The sequence below is a fragment of the Engystomops pustulosus genome, chromosome 2 (assembly GCF_040894005.1).
Source record: "Engystomops pustulosus chromosome 2, aEngPut4.maternal, whole genome shotgun sequence".
In the NCBI taxonomy this organism is placed as follows: Eukaryota; Metazoa; Chordata; class Amphibia; order Anura; family Leptodactylidae; genus Engystomops; species Engystomops pustulosus.
This window is the reverse complement of record NC_092412.1, coordinates 45,819,164-45,834,558: the sequence shown is the minus strand read 5'-3', so window position 1 is coordinate 45,834,558 and position 15,395 is coordinate 45,819,164. Positions and strand designations below refer to the sequence as shown.

The following is a 15,395-nucleotide window of genomic DNA, read 5'->3' as shown; positions in this document are numbered from 1 at the left end:
ATTTTGGAAAATATAAAAAAATTAATAAAAAGTGATCAAAAGGTCGTACAGTCCTAACAATGATAGCAATGAAAACGCCATCAAAAGTCGCAAAAAATGACACCACCCACAGCTCTGTACACCAAAGTATGAAAAAGTTATTAGCGCCAGAAGATGGCAAAATAAAAAAAAAAAAATTGTACAGGAGGTTTTAATTTTTTTAAATGTATGAAAACATTATAAAACCTGTACAAATTTGGTATCCCTGTGATCGTAGCAACCCAAAGAATAAAGTAAACATGTCATTTGGGGCACACAGTGAAAGCTGTAAAATCCAAGCCCACAAGAAAACGTTGCAAATGTGTGTTTTCACCATTTTCACTGCATTTGGAATTTTTTTCCCGCTTCCCGGTACGCGCCATGGAATATTAAATACCGCCACTACGAAGTGCAATAGAAAATAAGCCATAACACAGCTCTTTATGTGGAAAAATAAAAAAGTTATAGATTTTTGAAGGTGGGGAGTGAAAAATGGAAGTGAAAAAACTAAAAAAGGCCAAGTCGTTAAGGGGTTAAATGCGGCGTTTTTTCCGAATACGTCGGGTTTTCGTTCGGCCACGCCCCCCGATTTCTGTCGTGCGCATGCCTGCGCCGATGCGCCACAATTCGATCGCGTGCGCCAAAATCCTGGGGCAATTCAGGTACAATCGGCGCAAATCGGAAATATTCGGGTAACACGTCGGGAAAACGCGAATCGGGCCCTTAGTAAATGACCCCCATAGTATATATACATCATATTATTACACATATAGTATATGTACACTATATATACACATGCATACAGTAATAACACACAATATTCAAAGATACAGCACATACACTACAGGCGGCCCCCTACTTAAGAAAACCCAACTTACAGACGACCCCTAGTTATAAACAGACCTCTGGATGTTGGTAATTCACTGTACTTTAGCCCTAGGCTACAGTAATCAGCTGTAGGAGTTACACATGATGTCTGCAAATAAGCTTTATTGTTAACTCTTGTTCTTATGACAACCCAATATTTTTAAAATCCAATTGTCAAATTCTGACTGGGGTTAAGAACATAAACTATACGGTTCCGACTTATAAACAAATTAAACTTAAAAACAAACCTACAGAAAATTGTACGTTGTATGTGACCCAAGAACAGCCTGTATATAAAACATATACACACCATATACACATCACATACACATCTAAAATATACAAACATATATACAGTACCATATACAGACCCAAGAGGCTTCTGGGGAGTGGAGTAGCCGGAGCTGAAGCTACATGGCGCGGCTACTCCACACCCCAGTAGCCTCTTCAATCCTCCTACCAGAAATCTTCAGCACGCAGCTCCTCGTAGCTGTGCATCCTCGCCCGAGAAACCTGCCGACTGCGCATGCGCAGAACAGCAATCAGAGCAGGTGAAGCTGGGCAGCCGCGAACCTGCTGTTCTGCGCATGTGCAGTCGGCAGGTTTCTCGGACAATGGCGTGCAGCTGCGAGTAGCTGCGTGCCGAAGATTTCTGGTAGGAGGATCAAAGAGGCTACTGGGCCCTGGAGTAGCTGCGCCGTGTAGCCTCATCTCCGGCTACTCCACACCCCAGTAGCCTCTTTAGAAATTTTACATATTAGGGGTATAAAAGATATTAAAAAATTGTGGGGACATGAGGATTAGCCTTTAAAAGGTTTATAGGTAGATCCGTAGTGGTAGGTTCCCTTTAAGTCCTTATACCATCTGTACTGTATACACAAAGATAAATATTTGCATCTTATTAATTTTCTTTTATCCCACTTTACTAGGATCACGCAGACATAGAATGGAAGTTTGCAAGAACAAAGCTCTGGATGAGTTACTTTGAAGAAGGAGGGACACTACCAACCCCTTTCAACATAATTCCAAGTCCTAAATCTCTGTGGTACCTCTGTAAATGGGTTCAGAAACAAATATGCAAGAAATACACAAAACAGAAGCCTAAAAGTTTTGGAACGTTAGGGGTAGGTACCTTAGTATAGTAAATTGCAAAATGCAGAAAGAATAGCACACAGAACTTTATAATGCTAAAATAAAGAGCAAATACGTCATAGTGCATAATATGAGCTTGTTCCTGTCTTCTTCAACCTCATCATCTGCAAGTCATATAAGTCAATACTACTTCTATCCATGCAAATGGGTTAAGTTTACTATTATATTAACAAGATGATCCATATAGGATAAAAAGGCCAAACTACAGATCTTTACTATTTGGGGTGGCTCATGAAGCAATGATTTTGGAGAGATTCTCACCATGAATGGTGATGGTATTTTGGTTATTTGTTTTTGTTATTTTTTTACAGAGACGAGCGGCTGACAATCTGCGGAGACACAATCAATATCAGGTGATTCTTTTTTTATCCTAAATTAATTAAGCTAAGTAGACCTCTCATGTTCCAGGTAGAGGCACTCTGATTACATTCAATAAAACTTATAATAGAAAATTCAGTTTTTCTGCTGTGCATGATATATTACCATCAATATTAACAAATGCTCCCGCTTACACTTTCCATATACAGTTTATGGGCTGCACAGTGGGGCACATTTATCATACACTGGAGCGAGGGGCAAAGGCGTATAATGGTGCCCCTGCCCTTCAGCAGCCACTGGATCTATCAGGAGCCTCTGGCCTACTGGCGGGGCACTTCTATCCTGGGTCTGACCTGGCGTAGAATAGCGTCATATCCCATGCAGGTCATAGGCAGTGTGCATGCGTAGGGAAGAGTCACACTCCATCATGGAATAAAGTTCACCTATTTTACGTTTTTGGAACTCTGAAGTGCTGCCTTTTATGTACTTATATTAGTTAGGGCTTGTTGCCAAGGACCTTGTGGCTTACCACCCAGCCACTTAAGGCTGTTGTGATGCTCTGGATTTTCTGTAATTTTTTTTTGTGATTGGTTTATTTAGTGCTAATACTTCTAAAGCTCCAGATAAGACCATAGTTTTATTGGCCCTGGAATAAAAAAAATAGTACAGTATATCCTTTTTTGAAGGCCATTTCATGTTTGGCCATTGTTCTATAGCTTGAGTATTTTGTATGTGTTGTTTTGCTGTTACACTAAATATTGGATTTATCTCATCTTATGTCAGGAGGTAATGAGGAATCTTGTTAAGAGATATGTGGCTGCAATGATCAGGGATGCCAAGACTGAAGAAGGATTGACTGAAGAAAACTTTAAGGTATCAGATGACATATTCTTTTAGATAAGCCAATCTTCATTGATACATTGCATTTCTTTTTCCTTTATGTGTTTTCATTTTTTTTGCTGCCTTCTAAATCTCCTATTTTTTCCATTCACAGTGCTGTGTGAGGGTTATTTTTTTATAGGACAAATTGTACGTTATAAAAGCACCATTTAATGTTCATTGCAATGTACTGGGAAACAGATAATGGGGATTATTTACTAAGGGTCTGCGGATCGCATTTCCGTCGGTCTTCCGACAAGGATTGCATGGCTGGGACAGGTATTTACAAGGGGGTTGTGTTGCACGTTATCGGAATAGGGAGGCATGCCGTCACGCAGGATTTAACTTTAAAATTGTGGCGCAAGCCATGCACTTACATACACCTGAAACAAGAAGGTGAACTCCAGCGGACCTGAGCGGGGAAGCAACAGATGCAGGATATAGGTGATCTTAGTGATCTTAGTGGATCGACTTTTAATCAAAATCCATTTTAAAAATTCATAACTGTAGAAAAAACATGTGGCTGACGCGTTTTAAGTGTGTAAGTTACCCATTTAGTCTTAACCTGATGGATGGATGTCATCAAATTGATGAGTGGCACCGTAGCAATTGCATGTTGTATGTCATATAGAATTTTCTACTTGGTGACAGGTCCCTTTAATTCCATTAATCTGGAAAGTTAAGCATTAGAAAGTAGAGACAGTTTTCTGAAGAGCTGAAGTATTGTTATTCTTTCCTAAAATGACACAATCTTTTTCATTTTTCGTAGGAGCTAAAGCAAGATATTTCCAGCTTCCGTTTTGAAGTCTTAGGATTATTAAAGGGAAACAAGTTAAAACTTCAAAACGCTAAAATGAACAATGTATCAGAGGAGGAGGAAGAGAAAAGCAAACCCAAAGTAAATAAGAGTCGAACACAGAAGAACACCTTCAGCTTCTTTGACATAACCACCATGATTCATCCCAAAGCGGGAGAGATAGCAGCCGATAAGCATAACAATGTGAGCAATGGTTCTGCCTTGCTAGCTTCAGAGGCTTCGAAGGAAAAGCCGAAGAAAATTCAATTTGCCAAAGACGTAAAAACTTTTGGGCTTTTTCACAGACATAAAACGTCTAACACAGAACAGAGTTCTTCTAAAATCTACTCCGTTTCTGAAGAAATTCTGGAGCCAGAGATATCTAGCCCAACAGAAAAATTATTGACATCTGTGAAAAGCCAAGAACTTACCTCTGAATTAAATGTTAACAAACTGGAAGAACAATGCATAGGGACTCATGGGACTATGGGCACCTTGGAATGTCTGTCATCCGAGCATTCTCCTAGTGGTTACACTTCAGCGAAGGAGAGTCCATCAGATAAAGTCAACCACACATTGAGTACAGACCTCAAGTCAGACATGAAGAGCACACCAGAAGAAGCCTCCACAGAAGAAGACACAACAACAAGACTGTGATGACCCTCTGTACATATTACATACTTATATTTTAAGTGCATTGGGAATATTTAACAATTCCTTACATGACTGATGAAAGCATTGTCACTTTGGGGCATAATGAGTCTGACCATTTATGACCGTCTATAGGGAATGGACGGCACAGTAAGGATTGTATGGTTTGCAAAAGAACAGTATGCTACTGAACTCTGTCTTGGCATTTAGGTTTTTGTTTTTGCAATAACCCATACAGTAACTATCGGTGTATAAGTATATCTATAAAGGTACCTTGATATGTTAGACTATGCAAAATAATCCTATTGAACGCATTGAGGAAAATAGTTGACTCTGTTATACAATATTTCCTTCTATAATGTATTGATGATGAAATTGTTCTCTGCATGGAATAAGACATAAAGCTCAGGGAATATTAGAGAACATAATCTTCTATGTACAGGGTGTTTAGTGTGTATTGCACAAAACCATATGGGAATTGAGGGTATGAACCATAAAAATGCAGCCTCACTTTATAGAGCTCTCGCTTCTTCTCGAGGGAGAGAAGATAATATGGACAGTATTCATAAATAGTGATTAGAGGACATCATAGGCCATTCTTCTTGTTAGTTATACGTGTCTTCATGATTTTGTAATGGAGTTGGATGATTGGTTTATTTCACAGAATGGGACAAAAATTGCAGGGAATTTATCTTTTGAGATGCTGTCACATGAAATCCTGTAGAAGACATCATGGGAACAGATGAACTCTTTCTCCTCCTCGTCTTTTCTATGTACTAATTCTGAGAATTTCCAATAAAAAGTTTTCACTTAAACCATTAATTTATCAACTTCTGGTGATCAAACCAATATTTAATGTATTCACACTAAAGGTTATGTCTACTCTCATTTCTGATTCCTATATAGATGTAATCTACATGAAGTATATTACCTTTAAGTATGTTGAATGACTAATGATCTAAGTATTCCGAATAATAATATACAGTAACTAGTTGAAAGCCTTGTGGACCACCAATCCCAAAACCCCATGTAATACAGTGGGACTGTACATATTTCCTACATTAAAGGACATCTACCATCAGATAACCTGATGGTAGATGTTAATACTCACCTCCCCGTCCTGTCCCCATTCACCAATAACACTATTTTTTGCATCATTTAGAAGTACAGGATTGCATAGGTATAAAGGTTTGTAATCTATGCAGATGAGCCTGAGGAGCTGCGCTGAGTGCATCATGGCTCCACCATGAGGCACTCCTCCTCGGCCGATTGGCACGCCCACACAATGCTAAGAGAGCCGGTGACGTCTCGTGCTACGCGTGATCATAGTATTGTCTAACTACATTCTGCTTTGATTGCTCGTAGCCCAAGAATAGCAGAGGTAGAGCTGGTAACATCGCCGACTCTCTCTTAGAATTATATGGGCGTTCCAATCAGCTGAGGGGGTTATAAATTATTTATCAGCAGAGTACCTAAGGCTTGTTTGCAAAGGTTATAAAGTTTTATATCTATGCAATCCGGCACTTCTAAATAATAAAAAGTTATTGGCGAAGGGGAAAGGACGGGACGTGAGTATAAACATCTACCATCATGTTAGCTGATGGTAAATAACTATATGGATGGCTCTTCCAGCTAAGCAAATTACCAAAATGCAGAATAGAGTCAGTAAAGATAGTTTAAACCTTTGAATCAGTAGAGTTGCATCCCCAATCCTCTAATGACGCTGGTGTTCCAGTGAAACATGCCAGGGGGGAAAAGGCTTTGAAGAGGACCTGTCACCTCTAAAAACTGCACTAAAGTAGAGCAGCTCCTAGTGCTACAGCACTCCACTGGACTGCCCTCCCACTCCATATGCCAGGGGTGAATGCCTAGCTTAACGCGGCAGTCACCGCCCCTAATCCCGCCCCCTCATGAATATGCCCGACCGCTTACAGAGTGGTCCAGCGTCTTTCAATTCTGCAGTGATGCAGTGTTTGTTAGCGTTATCGGAGGTTTTAGTAAGCAGCTCCTAGTGCCGTTTTTAGAGGTGACAGGTCCTCTTTAAATTGTCATGTGGAGCTCCCGCTGTTAAGTGTGATCACTGCAGAGACACTTAATTACTTAATACTGCAGAGTACTTTTCGAGACTATTGGTGTGATAGTAATCTTGTGATTGTTTGAGATAGGCAGCAGCTTCTAACTGAGGTTTTTAATCTTTTTGGAGTAAAAAATCTACCCTAGACTATTATATTTTTTAGAATTACATGAAATATTTTTAGTCCTGACCCAATGTTTTTTTCTGTCTTAGGACAGATTGGAATTCATTTGTGTAGATAGCCTTGGCAGTCCTAAAAGGGACAATCAATATGTAAGTAGTAAATGCTATAGGATTAGGCACTATACAATGGGCCACAAAAGTAGTGCACTATAGGCAGTTTACCTGTGAAGTGTGTAATTGAGCCATTAATTAATTAAACTGGTGCCCACTGCACTGCTCCAGCATAGTGCACCAACTTTTTTTTGGTGCACCTTTCACATAGAACGTGCAACACAATTCTGTTGAGTTGCAGTAATAAATGTGGTGCACAGTCAGAATCGGCACCGGAGCTCCCCTTTAGGTGCAAGATTTTGCAAAGTACACATAGTACAACTGTGACACAACACTGGCGCAAACACTTCATAAATACATGTGCAACCAGTTTGTCAGACAGACAGACAAAGTCAGACAGGTGCAAACACTAATATTTGTAGGCCAGTATCTTTTTTACATATTTCTTAAAGTGACTATATTTATGGCTATAATATATTCCCCTATTATGATTTGAATGAACTAGATTTTCCAGTATAACTAGGTGGATGGAACAAGGGCAAGAAAAAATAATTGTTCTTTGGTGACGTGTTGATATACTTATGTCTGCTGTCGTCAACCAGTGACCTCAGTGGTCCCTGGAGCATCAATAGTGGCCAGAGAGCCATTCTATGGGAATGGGGAACCTGATTTGCTTAAATTTTGCTGAAACCAGAATTTTAATTTTTATATAAATTTTCGTTGCCTATTATCTTTGTTACCTATATTCAGCAGTTTCTTTTCTGTCCCCTTCAGATTATCTCATTGTTGCAGTAGCTGCTTCCTCTCCCTGTGCTGACAATTCCTGGAGTCCGCAGTTTGTTTATCTGTTGGACTCCTGGGAGGGCAGGAGCTGCTGCTCCCTGTTCACAGGGGAGGAGGTCATGTGACTGTGCTTTCTCTGTGTATGTAGCAGAGCTGGATGCGTTTAGAGCTGTGGATACAGATGTCTCCTGGACAGAATAGTGAGGTACAAGATCTCCCCTGTTCTCTATCAGTTCCTCCATCCCAGTCTGTGATTCTACATAGCTTTCTCTGTCTTTCTCTTCACCTCATGCTGCTCCCTTCCCCCACCTTGCAGTTGGCACTTTGTGCACTGTGCAGATAAGCTATAACCCTTAGTGCTCAAACAGTGCGGCATATAGACTTCATGTAACTGGTTTCTTCCACTTGTTCCCAGCGATGAAAGCTGCCAGGCTTATAACCATATACATCTTGTATGTGCACTATGCAGTGTTCAGGAGATTTACATGTGGGAAACTAATAGGATTTAATGCTAAATTACTTTGAGAGAGAACACAAGGCATCATGGGATCTATGGACAAGCTAACTGGCCTCAGCTTGAGGGCATAGACTGACAGATATTAGTCTTCACCCACTTCACCTCTGGGGAGAAAGATTCTTGTCAAACACTTTCAGAAAATGCCATAACCTTGGATAGAAAGGGGCATCATTCTGTTTGTTTTTAAAGGGGGAAACACATAATAATTTGGTAATAAGACTACATAACTTTACAGTTACACTTTGAAATAGCGGTTTCCCATCACAGTCTTGTCGAGCCCTGTGGAGATTAGGAATTCCTTCTGGAGACAATAGTAGGACATTTTTTATCAGAAGTGTGTGAGACCATTGCAAAACGTAGCATTCAAAAAATAAATAGAACCGAAAAATAAAGTATAAAAAATAGTTTACATAAAATTATATGCGAGCAAATTGGAGAATGTATATTAATGTACATAGTAGTAATACTACATCAAAATTAAATAATATTCCTCTAAAATTGCAAACTTGCCTCTATAGTATTTCACTATAAGAGATAAAAGTGCAAGCGAGCACAGTTGAAATTTTGGCAGTAGACCAATATAGACTAATCTAAGACTTACATGCAAATGCAAGCCACAAATGTCAATATAAAATTCTCCTTGACCTTAGTGTAATGAATGAGAAGTCACTTCTTCCAGAATTTATGTATTTCTATATATTCAATTTACTGTAAAGAGGAAACATATCTGCAATATGCAGCAGAGATGCAATACACCTTGGTACTATTACGGCTTGGTACATGAGGCCTAATGTCTAATGCTCTATGATATGATGACGCAGGGACTATATCACAGGGACAAGGGTCATATTGTCAAAGCCAATGTAATAAGGGGGCATTTTATGACCTAATGTAAACCTCCCATAAAAGATCTGTAGTTGACCTTGAGACAACCCTTCAATATTCATGTTAAATTGTTACATTTCTGATATATTTTGCCCTTGACTGACTTAAAGGGAACCTGTCACCAGGAGACCCATTTGTAGCACTCCCCCAGTCCCCACAGAGCATAGTACATACACTGCCAAAGAGTTTTTGTATAAAAAAATAGGTTTATTCGAAAAAAAGATATGTTATATATTAACTCTTAATGCCATGTGCTCTGTGATTAGGCACCTGGGAGTGGCTACAGAGGAACAGTGCCCTCCACCCTTGGGAAACCACTCCTCCATGTGTCCTTTTCAAATAAATGAGTAGCTCCCATCACTAGGGATTGGCTGTAGAGGAGCAGGGGGCGTCGCCAAGCCAAGTGATAGAAGTCATTCACATATTTAAAAAGGACACATGGAGGAGCGGTTTCCGAAGGTTGGGGGGAAACTGCTCCTCTAAAGCCACTCCTGGGGGACGAGTGCCTAGTCACAGAGCACATGGCAGTGAAAGTTACTATATAACATATCTTTTTTTCTGCAAAACCTATTTTTTATACAAAAAAAAAAGGTTACAGTGGGTCCACAATAGCACAGAGGCCGGTGCACATGGGAGGGGCCATGCTGGACCAGAGTTACCAAGGACCAGAGAACCAAGGTCAGAATTAGTTCATAATTACTTTTACACCACCCGAGTTGAAAATTATAAAAGGTAACTTAACCCTTTAAAAATACCTCTGGTCAAAATCACAGAACAGAATCCACAGTGGTATTACCTTTTTGTTTTTCTATCTTCATATTTATAAAACCGCAACAATTTTTATTGCCATATGAGGGCTTGTTTTTTTTTTCTTTTGCATTGGCACCATTTAGGTGTGTTAGAGTGTTTCATAAACTTTTAAGGTGGACTGCATGAATAAAATCAATTCTGTCTGTATAGTTTTTGCTTTTTAGTTTTTGTATGAGATTCACTGCGCATGAGAGATTTACTCTGGACGATGATGCTGTTGGCGATAACAAATTCATATATTTTTTGTTGTATTTTACTACTCTAAAAAAAATTCTTAAAAAAAAAAAATTATTTGAGGGCACCATGTTCTGAGACCCAGTAATATTTTATGTCAATGGAGTGATAGAACTAGTTTTATGTGGGCAAACTGTAGTTTTTATTAACTTAAGAAGCATAGAAATTTTTTTTTTCAGGTTTGGCCCTTTAAAACTACCTTTTTCTTTTATTACATTGAAAGTTTGGAATTAATAATGCTAGCAGGTTGGGTTTTATGGATGCAGCAATAGCAATTACATTTTTTTAATCCATTTGTTTTTTAATAATAGGGCAATGTCTGGAAAAACACGATAAATTAATACAAAATAAAAAGAAATTAGTTGTTATACCTTTAAAAGGGAATAAAAAAGAACGCAAAAAAGTGGATTGGAAGTCACACATCAAGGTTATAAAAATACCTGCCTAGGATACAATTTCTAGGCCTTACCATTGTAATGCTGTATGATGACTGCAGTGTCACAATAAAAAAAAATTCTGAACTTTTTTTGTTATTAATCCAAAAGGAACACACCTGATGTTTAGATATTTGAAATTTTGATATAATCTCTTGGGTCTATCCAACCACAATTCCCCACACTCTTTTTTATGTTCTAAATCATGTGAGATGATAAAATCTCTCTTACGGCATGGTCTGGCAAAAAGCTAGTTTGTCTGCAGGCAGAAAGACTAGAACAACATTGTGATGTCACATCCTGCTCATTCCGTCTCCCGAACTGCAGCAATGGAAGAAACCACTCTTCAAGCACACTCTCCTTGGGAGTTGTAGGCCATATGACTTTCTTGTAGCTATATCTGGGCGAGGGAGATGAAGATAAACTAAGATGAAAATGGCTTCTTTCGTAGGAGAAGGTGACTTTTTGTTGGATGACAGGAGTTTTACCATCTGCTAGGACCATGCCAGGCAATTTTCTATGAAAAAACACTAAGTTCTCCTTTAAATCTATGTTCCAGAGGTGATAAGAAAACGACTCAAACTGTCACCTGTCAAATACAAGCTGTGGATGCCCCAGCTTATACGATAAAGTATATTTAGTGTTATCGATCGAGTTGTTGTACTATTAAAGTATAAATACTTGAAGTGATTTACAAGATCGCTCTGTTATCTTCTTGAAATGTCTTTTTTTTTACTTTGATTTGGAATCATAAGGTCAAGAGTAAAAAAAATCAGTAATAAAAAAGCATCATTGTGGATTGTTTTTAATTACTTTATATAGGTTTTGTCTAAACCGATGAATTTACTGACAATTATGTCTGGAAAGTGCAGTCAATAAATAATTAGTCATTGTTTCAATTCAACAGACTGTTCAGAGACATAGACACACTTGAAGGAGTTGCTTGGCAGAAAATTGAGACAGTAATTAAACATTATTGAATTATCCAAAGCAAAGAAAGATTGAAAGGGTCTATGGTATTCACCTTTTAAAGGAAATCAACCACTTAAAAAAAGTTTAAAAACATCTAAAGATACTCACCTATGCTCCTTGTGATGTTGATCCAGGCAATGGTCTTCTCTAAGCTTGATACACACCGGGGTCATCTAGAAAAGAAACTTATAATTAGCATCCCAGAGAGCGAGGACAAGATGTCCGACACTCCGGGCTGCTAATGATGCACGCCCCCTTCACAACGTCACCTCCCCCTCCAACAAAGGAGAGGGAGGTATCACGCAGGAGTTGTGAATTTACACCTTTCGCTTGACGTCAATTCCCTCTCCTAAGCTCACAATATGGGAGAGGGAGATGCGGGACATGCATAATTAGCAGCCTGAAGCCCTGGACATCTCGTCCCTGAGCTCCATGCTGATAATTATAAGTTTCTTTTCTAGATGTGTCAAGCATGGAGTAGACTAGTGCCAGGTTCAACATCAAAAAGAGTGTAGGTGATTACATATAGATGTTTTTTTTACATTTTTTAAGAGGTTGATTTCCTTTAACCTTAAAGTAATGGTTTGGACTTTGTTACAGAATCAGGACCAGCATCAATGTTTAAGCTTAGAGCAGAAGGTGTGTGCAGATATCAAGCATACAGAAGCAAAAACAACCAATCAAGAACCTACACAGTGGATCAGCGTTGCCCCGATACCAGAATTTTCAGTGTCATACGAAAGCAGGAAAGCAGTAGCGATCGATACGGTACTTTTCACGAAAATAAAAAAGCGTTATCTGAATTCAAAATGTTTATACATACATAAAAGTCTGGTAGCTGCTGCTTGAGCACACCGAACCCTTTGAAGCTTTGCTTACACACTGCATTTTTAAATGCAACACAAGTGCCGCAGGGAGGAGTTTCTCTTCATTGCAGCTGTACAATACAGAATTTATGACATCATTAAGTCCGCCATAGAGTGCAAAAAACAGCATTCATATGACGTCATACAGTGTACAATACAGGAATCGAGATACGATGCAGTGCAACATAGTACTGTCACATGTACACTGCATGTTTACATCACATAAACTCACAATTTTGGTGTCATTACAGCCATATTAAGCATCCACAGTGACGTTACCGCTACAAATGTGACCCGTGTTGTGGGATATGGCAACCATGACCTGAATATTTTTACATTTTAGAGTAATTTCCCCATCTGATCCCACTCCACACCTCCGCATTATTGTACCTGCACCTTAATAACACAGAGCACAGCCCCACAACCTGTGACCACTTTCTCTGGGGTACAGGTAAGCCAATGCACTTCACTACTCACAGATCCACAACATGACAGCCCACTTAGGCGCGCTGATGATGCATAGCAGAAGGAGCGGGCCCCAGCCATTCTTAAGCTGTATCCTCATACCAACACCAGAAAAACAGCTATACCCACAGCTGACTGCACCCAGGGCACAAGGCTCACCAGCCGCATAGCTATGCCCACAGCTGACAGCACGCAGGGCACAAGAATAACCATCCATACAGCTTTTAGCCTAGATTTGTCACAGCTGCTTTCCCTGTTCTCCTGGCAACAGGCTGGGGACAGGAAGATTGCAGAAGAGGAGGCAGGATGTTAGAAGAGATGGCAAAGGAGTTGGTAGAAGAGATGGCAGAGGAGTTGGTAGAAGAGATGGCAGAAGTCAGAGCCGTCACTTGTTTCAGATGATGGTCTGTAGTTCCCGGATCTGGCCGGTAATAAGCCCATCAGAAGCTGCTGCTGCTCCTCGGGCACCTGAACATCATGGCTGCTGCTGACTTTGCTCTCTTTATCCCCCTCATTGCTGCACCTGTTGCCATCCACAAAACATACAGTTCCTGCATGACTTCCATGCACTGGGGCCTCACACTAAACCCAGCAGCGCGCTCTCCTCTCCTAAAGTCAACACATAAAGGCTCTTGCGAGCCCTCTCCACCTCTAAAGACTAAAAGGGAATTATGAATTTAGTCTTATTCATTGGCACAAGTGCAATGCAACATGCCGTACCTACTAAGAGGTCTGACCTGGCATAGATTTTGGCAAAAAACCTGCACCATTTTCTGTCCTGATTTTTGTCCATGATGTCTCCTTTTTGCAAAAGTGGTAAAAAGTAAATATTTCCATGGCATGCACCAGGAATTGCGTTAAGGACCAAACCTGGTGGACAAGGTCAATGATATACTGGTCCCAATGATAGATATTCCTGGCCTACACTTCAGGAAGCCTGGCAAGTTCACTTTAAGTGATAAAAGTTATCTATCACTTAAAAATCAAAGGGTTATATACATTTCTTAAATATTAATGTACAATACTTGCGCCTACTCCAACACAAATAGTTTATTCCTTTTGCCACATTATGATAGTGCGAAGGAGGATGATGAATCCGCAGTGACAGCCGGAATACCTGCGGGAAGATCTATTATACTTCTAGAAACAAGTGGTGAACATTATTTCTTCTTCTTATCTTCTATAGCTGTCATCACATTTAAGAAGAACACCTAGATTTCAGTCACTAAATATAGGCAAGCAAAACGTGATGTCTGATATGATCGCTTTTCCTTGCTTCATCTTGCTAAATTAAATGCAGTATAAAGACAATACTATGAAGGGGGGTCATTTACTTTTCCCTTTTTTTTCTCTTATATTTTCGACTTTCAAATTATAGAATACATTTGCAGATTTGTGCCAAAATTTTAGAGTTTTCCAGTCTCTCCAAAGTTAGATGCACAAGAATTTTACAGTGTTGTGCCTAATATTTCTGTAAAGTCCACATGTGGATGCATACATTTTTAGAAATTTTTGCTACTTATGTGGGACTTTTTTTTTTAAACAAACTAACAGACACAAATGTATGATATATCAACATCTAAGCAAAATATACAAAGTTTTCCAAGATGGTTGTCAAGGGTGCTCCCGCTTTCCCTGTCTTGGATCCCGGGCGCATCCGTGCTCCTCCGTGTGCCCCCCGCTGCAGCCCGGTCACTTCACTCACCTCTCCTGGCTGCTGCTCTTCCTCGGACTGCCGTGCGCACGCGTCCCCGCCACCTAGGGCGTGCGTGCGGATCCTGCCGAAAATTTAAAAGGCCAGCGCACCTCTAATTGGTGCACTGGCTGAACACCTCACCTTTAAGAATCCTGCCTCTTCCTGTGTCCCCTGCCGGATCTTTGTGTCTCACAGCCTAAGAGAAAGCTTCCTGGTGATTATTCCTGCATATTCCTGCGTTCCTGTGTATTCCTGCGTTCCTGTGTATTCCTGCGTTCCTGTGTGTTACCCAAGTTCCTCCGTGTTGCTGTGTTCCTGTGTTCCCGTTCCCACCTGCCTGGCCCTCCCGTTGCTGACCCCGGATTTGGACATGACCTTGCATCTCTGCCGCCTGCCCTGACCCTGTGCCTGGACCTGACCATGAGACTGTCTTCTGCTAAGGTACCTCAACCTCGGCTGTCACCGTGGGCTAGTCGCACCTTTGAAACGACCTGGTGGTAACCTGGCGCAGTAAGTCCAACCCGCTTTGCGGTCCCTGGTGTCGGCTATTTCCATCTCCCGCAGTGGTCCAGAGGATCCACTGATCCTGACAGTGGTATAAGGAAAACCAAGCCTCGTTTAGCTACCTTGTAAGGAATAGATATACTGGTTTGGTTTTAATCCCACATCATGTCATTAGGCTTATTGTAGGTCATGCTTGATGTCAAGGGAGCTGCCTTACAAGGTAGCTAAAAGAGGCGTGGT

General features: G+C 40.3%; 1 protein-coding gene and 1 long non-coding RNA gene across 3 annotated transcripts in view; both read left to right on the top strand.

Moving 5' to 3' along the window:
• Window positions 1-6,097, top strand: part of TRPC4 (transient receptor potential cation channel subfamily C member 4) — a 125,094-nt gene extending 118,997 nt beyond the window's left edge. For both annotated transcript variants that reach the window (XM_072134444.1, XM_072134445.1), the window contains 4 exons: window positions 1,815-2,009; window positions 2,349-2,390; window positions 3,139-3,228; window positions 4,004-6,097. In XM_072134444.1, the coding sequence (XP_071990545.1) occupies window positions 1,815-2,009; window positions 2,349-2,390; window positions 3,139-3,228; window positions 4,004-4,687 (1,011 nt within the window). In that variant the 3' untranslated portion in view covers window positions 4,688-6,097. The remainder of the gene's footprint in view (window positions 1-1,814; window positions 2,010-2,348; window positions 2,391-3,138; window positions 3,229-4,003) is intronic.
• A 3,880-nt stretch (window positions 6,098-9,977) lies between these two features.
• LOC140116472 (uncharacterized) lies at window positions 9,978-12,434 on the top strand. Its single transcript, XR_011852771.1, has 2 exons — window positions 9,978-11,109; window positions 12,225-12,434. It is a non-coding gene; the product is annotated as an uncharacterized lncRNA (long non-coding RNA).
• Window positions 12,435-15,395: the final 2,961 nt, after the last annotated feature.